The 15,532-nt window shown below is 34.9% G+C and overlaps 1 protein-coding gene across 3 annotated transcripts in view; it reads left to right on the top strand.

Annotated features, from left to right (window-relative positions):
* mef2ab (myocyte enhancer factor 2ab) overlaps positions 1-15,532 on the top strand; it is a 33,764-nt gene that overhangs the window by 12,498 nt on the left and 5,734 nt on the right. For all 3 annotated transcript variants that reach the window (XR_012360103.1, XM_073859439.1, XM_073859440.1), the window contains exons 3-6: positions 4,117-4,320; positions 12,771-12,905; positions 13,664-13,841; positions 15,170-15,229. Coding sequence is in view for 2 of the 3 variants with exons in the window: in XM_073859439.1 (XP_073715540.1) it covers positions 4,117-4,320; positions 12,771-12,905; positions 13,664-13,841; positions 15,170-15,229 (577 nt within the window). In the remaining variant the exon portion in view is untranslated. The remainder of the gene's footprint in view (positions 1-4,116; positions 4,321-12,770; positions 12,906-13,663; positions 13,842-15,169; positions 15,230-15,532) is intronic.

Below are 15,532 nucleotides of genomic sequence, written 5' to 3'. Positions count from 1 at the left end.
TATACGATTAAACTGAAACCTTATTACGATTGCCACTAGGGGGAGAACTCTGACTGTCGTTTCCGTATGTCGTGTGCAGTGGAAAGGCGGTTTAACCCCTAACCCAAAGTGACAATGTTAAAAAAAATAAGAAGAAAGTACATAAATTCAAGAAATCAGTACATAAATGTAGGTGCGTGATATTAACAGGGTTCCCGCGGGTCCTTGAAATCCTTGAAAGTTTGTAAATCTGTGGGAAACAATTCAAGGACCTGGGAAGTTTTTGAAAAAATACATAGGTCATTGAAAGTGCTTAAATCTATTTTATTTAAGAAGTTTTCTGGAAAAAATCCATATTATTCCCTGTGTAGTGTAGGATAATATCATAAATTTTTTTTAGCCTTTTAAGCACACGTGCTAAACTGTTTGGTTTAAATGCTTATATTTTCTGTATGCGAACGTTGATTCATACAAAAATGCTTTTTGCATAGTTGTGTTTGACACATGAAAACGTCTCGGGTTACGTATGTAACTGTTGTTCCCTGAGAAGAGAACGAGACGCTGCGTCTCCCTTGTCATACTTCCTGCGTCCCTGTAACGCCGTCTTTAGCAATATTTCAGATAGCGATATACTTCCTGGCTCCCACGTCACCTTGTCTTTGTCGTTAAGCCTCACTATTGGTTGAATTTGATATACACATTCAGACACACTTACCCCTGGAGGCGTCCCCAAAGTGTCACTGCAGTGACGCAGCGCGAGTTCCCTCAAAAGGGAACCGAAACAATGTATCTTAAAAGGTAACACGATGTAACCTGGCTCTCACTTGAAATGTGTCCCCACATTTAGTCCTTGAATTTGAGGGTATTGGACCTGGAAAGTCCTTGAAAGGTCCTTGAATTTAAAGTTAACTAAGATGTGGGAACCCTGTATTAAGTAAATGGGATGGACTTGAGTGAAAACATGGAAATGTTTGGTTGCTTCTAAATTCATCCCTGTTTGGACCCTAAGGAATGAATGGTGCTAGGCTAAATGCTAACACATTCAAGCCGTGCTGAACAAAGATTAAGTGTATCCATTAAATAAAGATAGGTATGCATTAGTTGAGCTGTAGTGAGTTTGCAACCTGAAATCACTTAAAAAGTCTACAAGCCTCAAAATAACACAAATACAACACAGCTTTATATCCCTGACTCCTACTAAATCGTTTCTTTATTATGGACTTTTATGGAGTCCTTACTCCTTGTTCCTAAATTCCTTACATAAAAAATGTCTATCGACCACTCAGCAAACCCCTAAACCATCACTATTAGTTTTGTTTCAATGTTATCATTACATCCGTCATTTTATAATTTGGATGCACAGAAAATGCTGACTTCTTTCTGAATCATCTACAAAGATTTCTTTCAAATCCCATCTGGTTTGTAGAGCAAAGGAGCCGTAAGAGCTCCATCCCTGACCTACAGTATATGATTAATGTCCGTTCAGATGATCTCTCGTGTGAGCTTTATTTCTCGGTAGCTTGTTTAATGAGTGTCCAGTCAGACAACAGAGGATGTGTTGTGTAGATCTGTGGTGTGTGTGAAGTCCTGCGGTGTGGTCGCTGTAATGAGGGCGCTCCACATCTCTCATTAATCCACTGAGAGGTCTCTCTTTAACTCTGATGGTCATCACTCAAAGAAGAACCACAGAGACAGCCCTGAATTTACCCAGCATCTAAATTTAACACAATCTGACCGAAGCCACAGAGCTAATCTTGTGTGGTCGCTTATATTTGGGTAGATTATTCTTGGTATAAAGATTGCTTTTATCAGTAATTGACGCTGATGGTTTAGTGGTTTAGGCATTGACAAACACTACGCCTTGTGTCTTTCACCTACAACACCACCACGATAGTATCAGTATGAATTATTGCACTAAATAATTATCATATTCATAAACAATGGTATACATGAGATTGGGAATACATATGGTATATGAAAATGATCTCATTGAAACAGCTCTTTAAAAGTTGTGGATGAAGCTGTGAAAGCTGATTTTACACATGACTGACAGTAGAAGAGCTTGTTTCTCAGTTAGTGTTACATGCACTGCTGTAAGAGTTTGGCCCTCAGCAGTGATGGGATTCCTCAGGGATGGGTGATAATTGGCAGGAAACATGAGAAGATCTGGCAACACTGACAGCTGGGCACAGTCAGACAGTCGTGAAAAGCTCAAGTGAAGAATGTGTTTGTCTTTAATGAACCTACTCTTAGAGTAAGATATCATGGAAATAACATGCTTTAAAGAGGATCTTTATGGTACCATTCTGGCAAAAATGCTTCTTATATTCTTATTGTGTAGCACCTTTATTTTTCAAGGATTTATTTATAAATCTCTTTGGATACATACGAATAAATGTAATTGTAAATCATGAAATTGAATGATATCACCAGATCTCTAAATTGCACTGCAAAAATGATTTTCAAGAAATTCTTAGTATTTTTGTCTTGTTTTCAGTAAAAATATTCTTAAATTAAGATAAATTTTCTTGATGAGCAAAATGACCCAAGAAAATAAGTCTAGGTTTTAGACAAAAAATATCAAATGTAAGATTTTGTGCATAAAACAAGCAAAAAAATCTGCCAATGGGGTAAGCAATTTTTTTTTATTTTTCTTGAATTTAGTGTTTAAGAAAAATGTTCAAGATTTTTTTTGCTTATCCCATTGGCAGATTTTTAGCTTGTTTTATCCACAAAATCACTTAAATTTGATATTTTTGGTCTAAAAACTAGACTTATTTTCTTGGGTAATTTTGCTCATCAAGAAAAACATCTTAATTTAAGAATTTTTATATATTTTTACTGAAAACAAGACAAAAATACTAAGATTTTTTTAGTGTGGTTGTTGAAAAAGGTTTACACTGCAAAAATGACTTTCTTAGTATTTTTTTCTTGTTTTCAATAAAAATATCTAAAACTTCTTAAATCAAGATGTGTTTTCTTGATAAGCAAAATGACTTTGTGATTTGTGTAGTTTTTAGACATACAGTAAAACATAAAATTTAAGTGATTTTTTTGCTTAAAGCCAGCAAAAATTATCTGCCAATGGGGTGAGAAAAATATTCTTGAATTAAGTGTTTAAAAAAGTTAACTTATTTCAAGATTTTTTTTCTCACCCGATTGGCAAATATTTTTGCATGTTTTAACCACAAATTCACATAATTGTATATTGGTTGTCTAAAAATTAGGCTTATTTTCTTAGGTCATTTTGCTCATCAAGAAAATACGTCTTGATTTAAGAATTTTTAGATATTTCAACTGAAAACAAGACAAAAATACTAAGTAAGAAAGTCATTTTTTGCAGTGTATCTATCTTGTTTCACCACATTACTTTTGTAGGGATATCATGTTTTTTGTGTCAAACATTGACAAGTTTTTTTCTGCACAGCATTGCATTTCATTTACATTTAAATAATATTTCACAATATTTTTGATAAACATGCCAGGTGGTAACCCAATCATTGTGCATTTGCTAAATAAGTTGTGTGTAAAGTACGATATTAAATGTGTTCTCGATTTGTCAAACTGCAGAAAAATTTGATATTAACTACACAGCCAAATTTAAATGATTAAAAATGGCCAAAAAAATAAGTTGGAAAATCTAGGAAAAACAGGCGGGATTCCCTGCTCTTAAGTGGTGGGGGTGTGTCCACTTTCGGTGCTGAAACCACGCCCACTCGCGGGAGAGCTGCTGTCTCTCAAATTCTGCTAGAACCTGAATGGATGCTTGCATCATTATTGTGTTAGGGGCGGGGTCATGCGCGGTGGCTCCAGTGTGTCATGGAGCCACCATTTTAGCCCCGCCCAAATAATCCTGAACACAGAAATGTGTAAAAACTGTTTAACGGTGTAACTCAACAATTCAGAACTACATAGTTCACAGTCTTTGTAACGTGTTTTAGCAATACATAAATTTACAAGTACATTTTATAATGTACTTGAAACAATTCTCTGAAATTACTTGTTGAAGTGTTTTAATTTGTTGACATATTTTATTACCATTTTATTTATAAAAAGATCACGCAGAAGTTGAATTCATTACTTGATATCCCTAAGAACTAGTAGTATGCACTTTAATACGTGTCCTTTGTTTCTCAGGTGACGTTCACGAAGAGAAAGTTTGGTCTGATGAAGAAGGCGTATGAGCTCAGTGTTCTGTGCGACTGTGAAATAGCCCTGATTATCTTCAACAGCTCAAATAAACTCTTTCAGTACGCCAGCACAGACATGGACAAGGTCTTACTCAAATACACCGAATACAATGAACCACACGAGAGCAGAACCAACTCTGATATTATGGAAGTAAGTGATCTTACTTTTATAAGGTTAAGTTCGATATTTGTCAAGTTTAAAAGAAGAGAGATGGATGACGCTTCTGACTGTATTTATATTACAGCATTAGTTATGATGTCTCAGTTTCAATTCGCTTATGATTGACTAAGATTAAATTGTATTAAAGGGCAACTGTCATCCGATTGTAGTCCAAAAGTTATAAACTCCAAGTTAAACAATGACGCGAGTTAACGTTTCCAACGTAAATCTCTTTTCTTAGGGTCCAATCACACCAAACGCGTTTTAAACGCACAGAAACGCCGCACTACCTGTTTGTTTTTTGTTGGTCATTTTAAAGAGCAGTGCTGCGTGGCTTTTATATCGCTAGGCAACCACCTTGCATTGTGAGCGAATCTTTGAAACATGGTACGGAGCTTCACATTTCTGGCTGACGTCAGAGGTATTCAGACCAATCACAACTTACAGATTAGCTGGCCAATTCGGGACACAGAGCTTTTCAGATCGAAGAGTTTTGTGCAAAATCAAAGTGTTTGAGGAAGGCAGGGATATCTGGAGCTACAAAAATGTACGTATGTGGAAATAAAGTTTTTTGAACACGTGGACACATTGTATTGTACACACATTGTACCAAATACACAAAATAACGTTGTTTTTAAGCAATGAAATATGTGCACTTTAAATGCATTGTTTGTCTAAACTGTAAAACCTGTTTTAATGTTCTATGTAAAATTATTAAAAGCCATGCTGATTATAAATCTCTCCTAAGAGACTCATAAGAGTCGTGATCTTCATTCAACCATGCGACTGGGCCCAGTCTGAATATGTGTAAGAGTTCTCAGTATATTTTTTTGTCAATGACAAAACAAGCTCCTAAAAAATATCTTTTAAAAATATAATGCATATTTTGAGTCAAGAACAATGCATTTATACATTTTAGTTTATTAAACAACATTTCAGTCATTTTTTTATATCCCTATTCAAAAAATGTCAGGTGGTACAACCAATCATTGTCTATTTTCCAGAAGTTTTCATATGCTCCCTGTGTCATGCTGATTGTTTGTTTATGTAATAGTGGCATTTAAAATTATAATACAGAAAATAGTTTCAAAGTGTAGAACAACTTTACCATAAAACTAACATTTGGGAACTATACATTTAAGAATAATACTTTTTAAAAAGTAACGATTATAAACAACCTTATTCAAACTAAAATTATTATCTAAATGATGAGCTTATTCAAATTAATGATTTTTATTTCTTATGGGTTTTCATAGCAGTTGCACCCTATGACTTTCTGGTTGCACCACCTGACCTCTGCAATGAATTTAAATTTAACAAACTTCTCCTTGGATGTTGGTAAAGCTTTTGCCTGTGATATCAAATTCATAAACGTTTTAATGTGTTTGATAAAATAGCATTTTTTTTTGCAGTTTTACATTGGTTGTGCCACCTGACCTGACACAGAAACTTGATACATTAAAGTAGTTTACACTTTAGATTCAGCCATAAAGAGCACCTGGGGTTCACTGGATGATATGATATCATGTTTACGGTTTATACTTCTTTTAATAAGGCCAATGATTGCAGTTGTACATTTAAGAATATCCAAATTGTGGGACAAAAGTTTTTCATTTATCCTAACATCCCAATTTGTTTATAGGAAAGGTTTCGAGCATAAAATAAAGGGTCACACTTTATTTTAATGTATCACTGTTACAGTGTAATTATACATTTAAGTACTAAGTAATAATCATTAACAACATGTACTTACTATAGGGTTGGGGTTAGGATTAGGGTTTGGTTTAGGGTTAGTTGCATGTAATTATGCATAATTAACTGTTACTACTATAATAATTACATGTAGCATGTGTAACAAAGACACCGTAAAATAAAGTGTTACCAAATAAAGTATCTTATATGAAGGAAAATTAGCACCTAAAAGATTTGCATGCGCAGGATGAAATTTATGAGAATGTACGTGACATTGCAAGCGTAATTGCACACCACTGTTTGCAGACTTGCAAAACTTTTGGCAGTATTTAAGCGCAAGAACCGTGCCAAAAGTGTAAGCGTGGAAAAACTGAGGTCAGATGAATACTGTTCATACTTATTTAGCTTAAATATGAAGTTTCAGTTTTACAAGACATGAATTACACGTACAATTAACAGTACAATGATCCGAAACTTGCTACTTAATTTACACCTTTACACCTTTTGGATCATTGTACTGTTAATTGTAAGTGTAAATCATTTCTTGTAAAACTGAAACTTCATATTTTTGCGCATGCAAATTTATTTTACGCTTGCAATGTCACATACATTCTTACAAATTTTATCCTGCACATGCACATTTTTAGGTGCTAATTTACCTTCATAATCTTATTTTAATTTTTAATAATTTAAACACCATTTTAAACAGTTGCCCCGCCTGCCATTTTACAATTTTGACATACCACAACAAAAATATGTATTTATTATTAAAATATACTAAAAATGTATTTATACTAAATAGGTTTTATAGAATAAACTGACACATTTTGATAATGTATCAAGTTATATTTATAGTAAATAATGTCCCTGGACACAAAAACATGCATGTCAGGTCATAGACCGTTTTGCGGTAGTTGAACACCCACCATTCACATCAATTACACTTTGCATATTCAGTTGATGTTTAAATCCAGTCTGCAGATCTAAATCTGTGCAGTAAATACGAGCAGATTCAGTGTGGGCCAATGCCTGATTCACCCGGATATAAGAGAAGAGCCTGCGATAGATTACACTAATGCATGTAATGCCAGCAGTATCTGGGTGTACGGTCTACATTTACTGTGCCTGTAATATAGTTAGCAGAGAGTAGAGCTGGATTTCAAGCGTGCTGGCTGTGATAATGATAGATCATTGTCTTCTCAGAGACCTGCACTCGTATTACATGTGCATCTTCTTCACGTGCATTTGATCATACAGTATGAAACTAGCTGAGGTTATTCTATCATCTGCAGTGGCATAAAAGCAATAGTCATCTGTTGGGAACTGTACACTGGGTTGTTTTTAACCCATGCTGGGTAAATATTGGTCAGAACACACTGCTGGGTTAAAAATGACCCAATGCTGGGTTGTTTTTACCCAATAATATAGTTGGGTTAAAAACATGTATAAAAAAGATTATTCAATACGGTGTAAATGTTGTACTGAAGACGTGGACAGATTTACTGGAAACGGTGCTAATTGGTTGTAGCTAAAAATAAGTATTTGGTACTAAGAAACGTGAGATCTAAAGTCAAAGGTTTATACAGTTTCATTAGCATGCATGAATCAATAAGACTTGTGTGCACCAGAAAAGTGTTTCCGAATCAAAGCTTATATCCATTTATATTATCAGATATAGCTCACCAATACTCTTTGTATTGCAATAAAACACTTTGAATGTGTAATTCATCCCTAATACAAGTAGTATAGGAGCTATAGCTATTTATTTCATACCAGATTTACAATAATAAATGCATGTCGCTGTTTTTAAACCTTCATGCTTTTAAATCTAAATCTACAGTAAATGCGTTTCATTGTTTTTTAATTTCCTTTTTAAAGCGTATACTTTCATGCAACAATTTTTTAAGGAGGCAAGGTGTACACATTTCACAAACATTTGTGCATACACAGACATTAAAAGAAATATTATAGAGCTTTTAAAGTCTTTATAATTTCTAACAATCTGAGCCCCCCTGCCTTCATGTAAAAACATCCAAAATAAATGTGTTGACTAACTTTTATGTCAAATACTTTAAAAATCTGAATAATGACATATTGGCATCATAATTGGGTATTTCTCAGATTAAGGGCCAAATTGGGTTGCTGCAATTTTGAAAATTAAAATTCCAAAGTCCTTCAAATTATCAGTCTTTAAGTCAGGAGCGACGTGATGAGCTTGGTTGAGACCATAAGATAAGGGAATTTATGATTTTTTTGCCATTTTCTTAACTATGTCAAGTAAATTTCAAGTAAAATTCAGGAAATGGAAGTCGATGGATCAAGCAGTTTTTTCTAATTCTGTTATGTCCACTCTAAGTGACCAGCAATCTACATCTTTGGAGGATAAAATTTCACAGTTTAAAAATGCTCTAATTAACAAATTTGACTATTTTTCTCCATTAAAGTCACGTAATGTTACTTCAGCCCGTAATGCTCCATGGTATAATTACAGTCTGCGTGCTAGGAAGGCTGCATGTCGAAAGGTGGAGCGCAAATGGCGTCTTACTGGCTTGAATTGTCACTATTTGGCTTGGAAGGAACTCCTGGGTGACTACAAAGCATTAATAGAGACAGAAAGATCATTTTATTTCTCTCAGATTATTGAAAACAATCAAGGAAACCCAAGACATTTGTTTCAAACTATAAATAGACTGCTTAAAGTTGAAACTGCTGCTACCCTGCCTGTTTCTCAACTGCTATGTGATTCTTTTCTTAAGTTTTTTAACTCTAAAATTGATAGTGTCCGCAAACAAATTTCAGCTGTATCTGCTCCCACTGTTTCACTACCTGGTTTGTCTGGGTTCACTGGTTTTCCTCTCACCAATTTTCTACATCTTGACTTTGAGGCTCTAAAAAGGGAGGTAACAAGCATGAAATCTTCCACTTGCCTGCTTGATCCTATTCCCACAAGTTTATTTAAATCTTGCTTCGATGTTTTGAGCCCTATTGTCCTCAGTATTTTAAATGACTCGTTACAGATGGGGGAGGTTCCAGCAGCATTAAAGATTGCTGCTGTAACTCCAGTACCAAAAAAAGAAAATGCCTCTCTGGATGATTTTAATAATTTTAGACCAATTTCAAATCTTCCGTTCATGGCAAAAATTCTTGAGCGTGTTGTTGCCTCTCATCTGCGTAACCATCTCACAATTAATAACCTGTTTGAACCATTACAGTCAGGTTTCCGTAAATTCCACAGTACTGAAACGGCTTTGGTCAAAGTGACCAATGATCTGTTGATGGCTTCTGACTCTGGTGCTATTTCTATTCTAATCCTTCTTGATTTAAGAGCAGCTTTTGATACTGTGGACCATAGTCTGTTGCTCAATCGTCTTGAGCAAGATTTCGGTGTGTCCGGCACAGCTCTGAAGTGGTTTCACTCCTATCTCACTGATCGTTCGCAGTTTGTTTCCATGGGCGGTTTCAGGTCTGAGGTTAGCCCTGTTCTCACTGGTGTTCCTCAGGGCTCAGTCTTGGGACCTCTGCTTTTTAATATCTATCTGACACCACTAGGTCAATTATTGCGATCGCGTGGCCTCCATTATCACTTTTATGCTGACGACACGCAGATTTATATACACTCAAAATCTGGTGAACATCTTGATGTTGATTTTCTTTCTGGCTGTGTCTCTGAGATAAAGGAATGGATGAGTAAAAATTTTCTGTGTCTGAATAGTGGTAAAACTGAAGTTATGCTAATTGGCTCGCGTCATCAGATTTCTAAAGTCGGTTCCTTACCCTTGTCTCTTGATGGCTCTGTTTTGGCTATTCAGGCTAAAGTGAGGAATCTTGGAGTTATTTTTGATACTGGGCTATCATTTGATCCTTTTGTTCAGAGTACAGTAAAGTCGTCCTTCTTTCACCTCAGAAATATAGCAAGATTACGTCCTATGCTAAATTTTTCAGTAGCTGAAAAGCTAATGAATTCTTTTGTCGTCTCTCGGATGGATTATTGTAACGCCCTTCTAGCTGGAATCTCAAAATCCTCACTCAATAGATTGCAATATGTGCAAAACTCGGCCGCCAGGATATTGACTGGGTCCAGGGTTTGCAATCACATTACTCCGGTCCTGGAGTCCTTACACTGGCTCCCAGTCCGATTCAGAGTAGATTTTAAAATTATGATGCTGACATATAAAGCATTGCATGGTTTGGCTCCTGACTACCTTTCTGAATTATTAATTCCCTATACCCCAACACGGACACTTCGAGCTTCGCAATCCAACTTGTTGGTTATTCCCCGTACACACTTGCAAACTATGGGTGACAGGGCCTTTTCTTCATATGCTCCTGTTCTTTGGAATTCTCTGCCTCGTGATCTTAGGGAAGTCCAGAGCTATGATATTTTTAAAGGTAGACTTAAGACTTATTTTTTTAAATTAGCCTTTGATTGTTGATGCTATTGTATTATTTGTGTTTGTGTTGTGTAGCTTGTGTACAGCGCTTTGAGAAGCTGCTTATAAAGGCGCTTTATAAAATAAAGTTTATTATTATTATTATTATAAATGTGTTATTACAATTACATCATTGAATATATGATGAGTTTCGTTGCAAAATGAGATAACCACCATTTTTTTAATTGTTCAGAAATCTTGTTTTTTGGTTGTGCATTCCAATTAATTTCAATGCAACTGCAGTTGGTTTGTTTTGATTTAAACCTTCATAACTTAAAAAATACAGCTAAGTAGCACCATAAAACAAAATAATAACATGATAACATAATAATAAACATGTTTTGACAAAAATGTAAAAAAAATGGATTTATCTCGTTTTGCAACGAAACTCTTCATATGTAAAAAAAAAAAACTTAAATGATAAATCAGTGCTTTTAAAACATTTTTGTGGTTTCACGTGTAATCTGATTTATTTTGAACTCAATGAGATTTTTACTTGCAAGATGAATTATAGTCATTTACCCTGGCTTGGAATCAAAGCTTATTTTAAGTGAATGCCATATATCAAAACTTTTTAATACATTGTTAGAAATGTATAATTGTAGGATGCTTTTGTTATTTATACATAATTTATTGGCAAAATGATTGTGCTGGTAATGACGTGCTGGTAATGACATTTTTGTCAAAAAACTAGCCCTACTAGCTAAGATGATGACTAAGCAAGTGTAGCTAGCTTTCTACATGTAACGCAATCCATTTTAACTATTAAAGTGATAAAAATATTTCAAAAATGTTTAAAAATACAGAAATACAACACATATGGTAATGACGCATAATAAGTGTACATGCCCAATACAAAGAATAAAGAGTAGATTTACTTACTTTTCTGGACATCAAGGCATCAGTCTTTCAGCTTGAAATCCATGTGCTCCACTATGTCATTAGGTTACAATGGCTACCAAATAAACTTTTGATGAAAAAACAGTGGGAAAGTCCCTTTATGCAGAGTGTGTTGGTAATGACAGCTAAACCATGATAGATAGAAATTATGCAAAAAAAAAGTACAAAAGCATATTCATGCTTAATCTGTGCATGTAGTTTATTAGTTCAAGTAACATTTAATTCATATGCATATATATTTTTTTATTTGTGATAAATAATGTTTGAGATATGGCACGACATGTGAAAACTCTGGTGAAGGACAAAACCAAAACACCAATATTGTACCACAAAACACCAATAAAATGTGATAAAATAATTAGTAAGAGCAGCAGCCATAAAGTCTTGGCTTGTTTTTGACCAATTAATGGTGCTCAAATGTATTAGATTTGATTAGTTTTTAATAGAATTACACCTGGGGAAATAAATAGACCCGAATTCTGGGAAATACCCAATTGCATCTGAAAACGCATTTTTTGTTTATTTGTGTTCTATGTTTAATTGTGCCATTAATGCATTTGCACAACAATTGCATTATGCTATAAAATAAATGTAATTTTAAATTTATAAAGTATATAAACAAATGACATAAGCAACAGTCACGTGAATTATTTTCGATACTGATTTAAAAACTATGTTTATATAAAATTATTAGAGGAACGTATTTTTGCACTAAATTTCTGCATGTGCCCCCTCAGTTTGAATGGGCATGACGCATGTAGTCATTAAAGTAGTGTTGAAGGTTTGTATGTAGGGCTAGGTATCGATTCAGATGTTCCAGATCGATTCGATTTCAATTCACAAGCTATCAGATCTATTCGATTTCGATTCTCGGTTAAATTTTCGATTCCAGTTGTCGGATCAATTTTTATACTCCATTCTTGATTCAACTCAATGAATATAGATTTAATAAAAATACTATATTAATAAAAAAAGAACAGTGAACAGCAGTTTACAAGTGGGTAATTAATAAAAAAAATAAAAGCCACAACATTAGCATCATTGTCTTGCTTGCGAAATCTTAAATGCTTTCATACCTCTGACTTTTTATGTGAAGGTGGCATCAACGTCTATGAAGCATGTGAAACCGCCATTTTAAGCACTGAATGAATGAATGACAGGCTCTTCTCTCGCTCCTTGGTAATATCGCACAAGGCAAAAAAGAGCGTGACATCTAGTGAAGAAGACTAGTAATTAGATTAACGGTCATCTTACGTTCAATGTTTGCGGAAATAAATATGAAAAAAAAATCGATTCTGCTCTTTGAGAATCGATTTTGAATCGACCATTTAAAAAAAAAAAGATTCTTCAAAAAATCCTTTTTTTTGGCCAGCCCTATTTGTATGATTATATTTCATTATTCTGTGCTGTTGACTGCAGGTATTAAACAAGAAGGAACAGAGAGGCTGTGAGAGTCCAGACCCGGACACTTCATACATCCTTACACCTCACACAGAAGAGAAATATCAGAAGATCAACCAAGAGTTTGACAATATGATGAGAAATCATAAAATTGTAAGAAAAAACTTGAATTCTTATTTTTTTTGTTAATAAATGATCTGGCATTGGATGTTTCATGGTTAGTAGTTCATGAATTGGAGTCTGAACATCTTTAAAGTGTACCTCAGCTATGAAGACTTGCTTTAATACTTTATATTTGCCTTCAACTACCAAAATACATGATAAAAACATCTTGATCATCTTTCATTTGTATGATTTCTATATTGTTAATAATTTATGTTACTCTCTCCGGTTCATATTGAAAGGGCTGAACATAATACACTTCACACTATACACGTTTATAGTCGGGGTACCTTTTAAATATTATGCTTTAGATCCCTTTCACATCGAATTTTAAATGTGTAGTGCTTGCTAAACCTGCTATTGCTCATATCTATACTGTAAAAAAATAATACGCTGGATTTACTTAAAAATATAGTGCATAATTTTTTGCATCCATTTTTTTAAGTAAGTTTTACTTGAGATTTTAAGCAATTGCATATTATACTTAGTTAAAAAAAAATGGATGCAAAAATTATCCACTATATTTTTAAGTAAATCCAGCCTTTATTTTGTTCAGTGTACCATTATGGGTTAGTATTAAACTTTTGCATGTCATGTGTTTGTGCCATAAACACAAATGATACCTCAAATAAGGGAGCTCAATGTTATTACTTTTCTAAGCGATTAAACTTTTTAGCAGGCTGATAATACAAAGGGTGCAAAAAATCCCTATGTGTAATCTAATTCAATTCCATGTCTTCTATTTTCAGCCGGCTGTTTTGGGTCAGCAGAGTTTCTGTATGCCGATGACTTTGCCGGTCAGCAACCCCACTTCACTCTCATACAGTACAGACAGTTCACTGGAGACTCCGGTGTCCCTCGGCGGTCCGAGTGTTTTGTCTTTGTCCTCTAGTGGCCTCCAGAGCACTGACTCTACCACTGTCATTGGTTAGCATCTACAACATTATTGCCATGTTATATACCAGTGTTCTTCAACCCTGGTCCTCGAGGACCCCCTTCCAGAATGTTTTAGATGTCTCCTTATTTAAAACACCTGAACCAACTCATCAGCCTTCTTCCAGAATGTCACCCTTAACAAGCGAATGAGTTAAATCAGGTGTGTTAATTAAGGAGACATCTAAAGCATTCTGGAAGGGGGTCCTCGAGGACCAGAGTTGAAGAACACTGTTATATACCATTAAAAAAATACAGTACCTGTGGGCCAGATTAACTAAACGGGGCAAATTAGTGTGAGAGCGCAATTCCAAAAAAGGGCAGATGGGAGTTGTAATATCTGTGGGTTATTAACTCAAAAAGGCACAAATTAGTTCAAGGTTGCAAATAAGCAGAGCTGATGAGGTACAGGTGATCTACTAACGCCTGATGAGCTTGAGTTCAGCACCACGGACATCTCTGAAGTAAACAAAGCCATAAGACACTAAAAAGAACTGGAGGACAAAAAGTGAATGTTTACAATAAGTTTTAAAATGCCTGGTATTGTGTGACTTCTCCTAGTGACTCCTCTTTTATTTCCTAAAATAAATAACATGGCTTGGAAAACAATATTTTTGAATAATATGTTTCCTCTGGCATTCCAAATAAACTATTACATGTGCAAAAAATCCTCTGCCTTGTACCACGCGCTCTCTAATATATGCAATGTCTCTTTTATCAGCAAAAATTGCAGCCATTTCAAGCGCAAAATGATTTGACATGCTTTTTTCTGTGTTAAATAATGGCGCATATACCAGTCATAACACACGCACAAACTTTAGTAAATCGCGTTGAATCATTAAAATACTCTCCTCCCATAAATTTTGTGTCTGAAGGGAAACTCCTAGAAATGCATATTCAATAAGGTCAGTCGCAAAAATAACTAGACCACAACTTTTTCAGCGCTAATGATCCACTGCGCATCTTTAGTAAATCCCGACAGTCGCTATTTAACATCAAAATGATAGTTTGCGCAAGCTGTTAGTTAATCTGGCCCTATGTTCCTTTACACATAATACAATGGTAATGCTACAGTATGTGTCCTGTATAATTCCATGTCATTCTCTCAGTACAATTTGAATACTTATTTTAAAATATTCTGCTTTATGGTACATACATTGATACTATGACTGTAGTTTTTTGTAGGGTAAATAATATGTGGGTTGTCTTTGCTGGGGTCACTTACATCTGTGAAACTATACAGGCAATATAGCAAACTTTTGCCTTTGCCTTGACTTGCCTAAATATCTACTTTCATATACTTTATCACTCCTCATGATCAGATGGCGTGCCGACATCCTCCGCTGTCACACCTCCAAATGGTCTTCACCCTCCTCCTGTTGGTAAGTACACTCTAGTACAGTGGTTCTCAAACTGAGATGGTGCCAGGTGGGCCCCAGTTTTATGACTTAAGATTTTAAAAAATATATTAATTTATCATTAATTCTGTTTAATTAAACCTCAGCACTACATCATATAACTTAATGTTTTGTTTAGGAATGCACCCTACAAGGGGGGTGCAAGTATAATGCTCTTGTACACTCTTAAAAATAAAGGTGCAATAGACCCCTTCACGGTTCACGTTACAGGCGGTTCCCACTGCGCATGTCGGGGTCAGAAAAGTTATTACAGCAGATTGAGTTGCG

The sequence above is a fragment of the Misgurnus anguillicaudatus genome, chromosome 21 (genome assembly GCF_027580225.2).
Source record: "Misgurnus anguillicaudatus chromosome 21, ASM2758022v2, whole genome shotgun sequence".
Lineage (NCBI taxonomy): Eukaryota > Metazoa > Chordata > Actinopteri > Cypriniformes > Cobitidae > Misgurnus > Misgurnus anguillicaudatus.
Note: the sequence above shows the minus strand (reverse complement) of the source record. Positions and strands in the feature narration are given on the sequence as shown.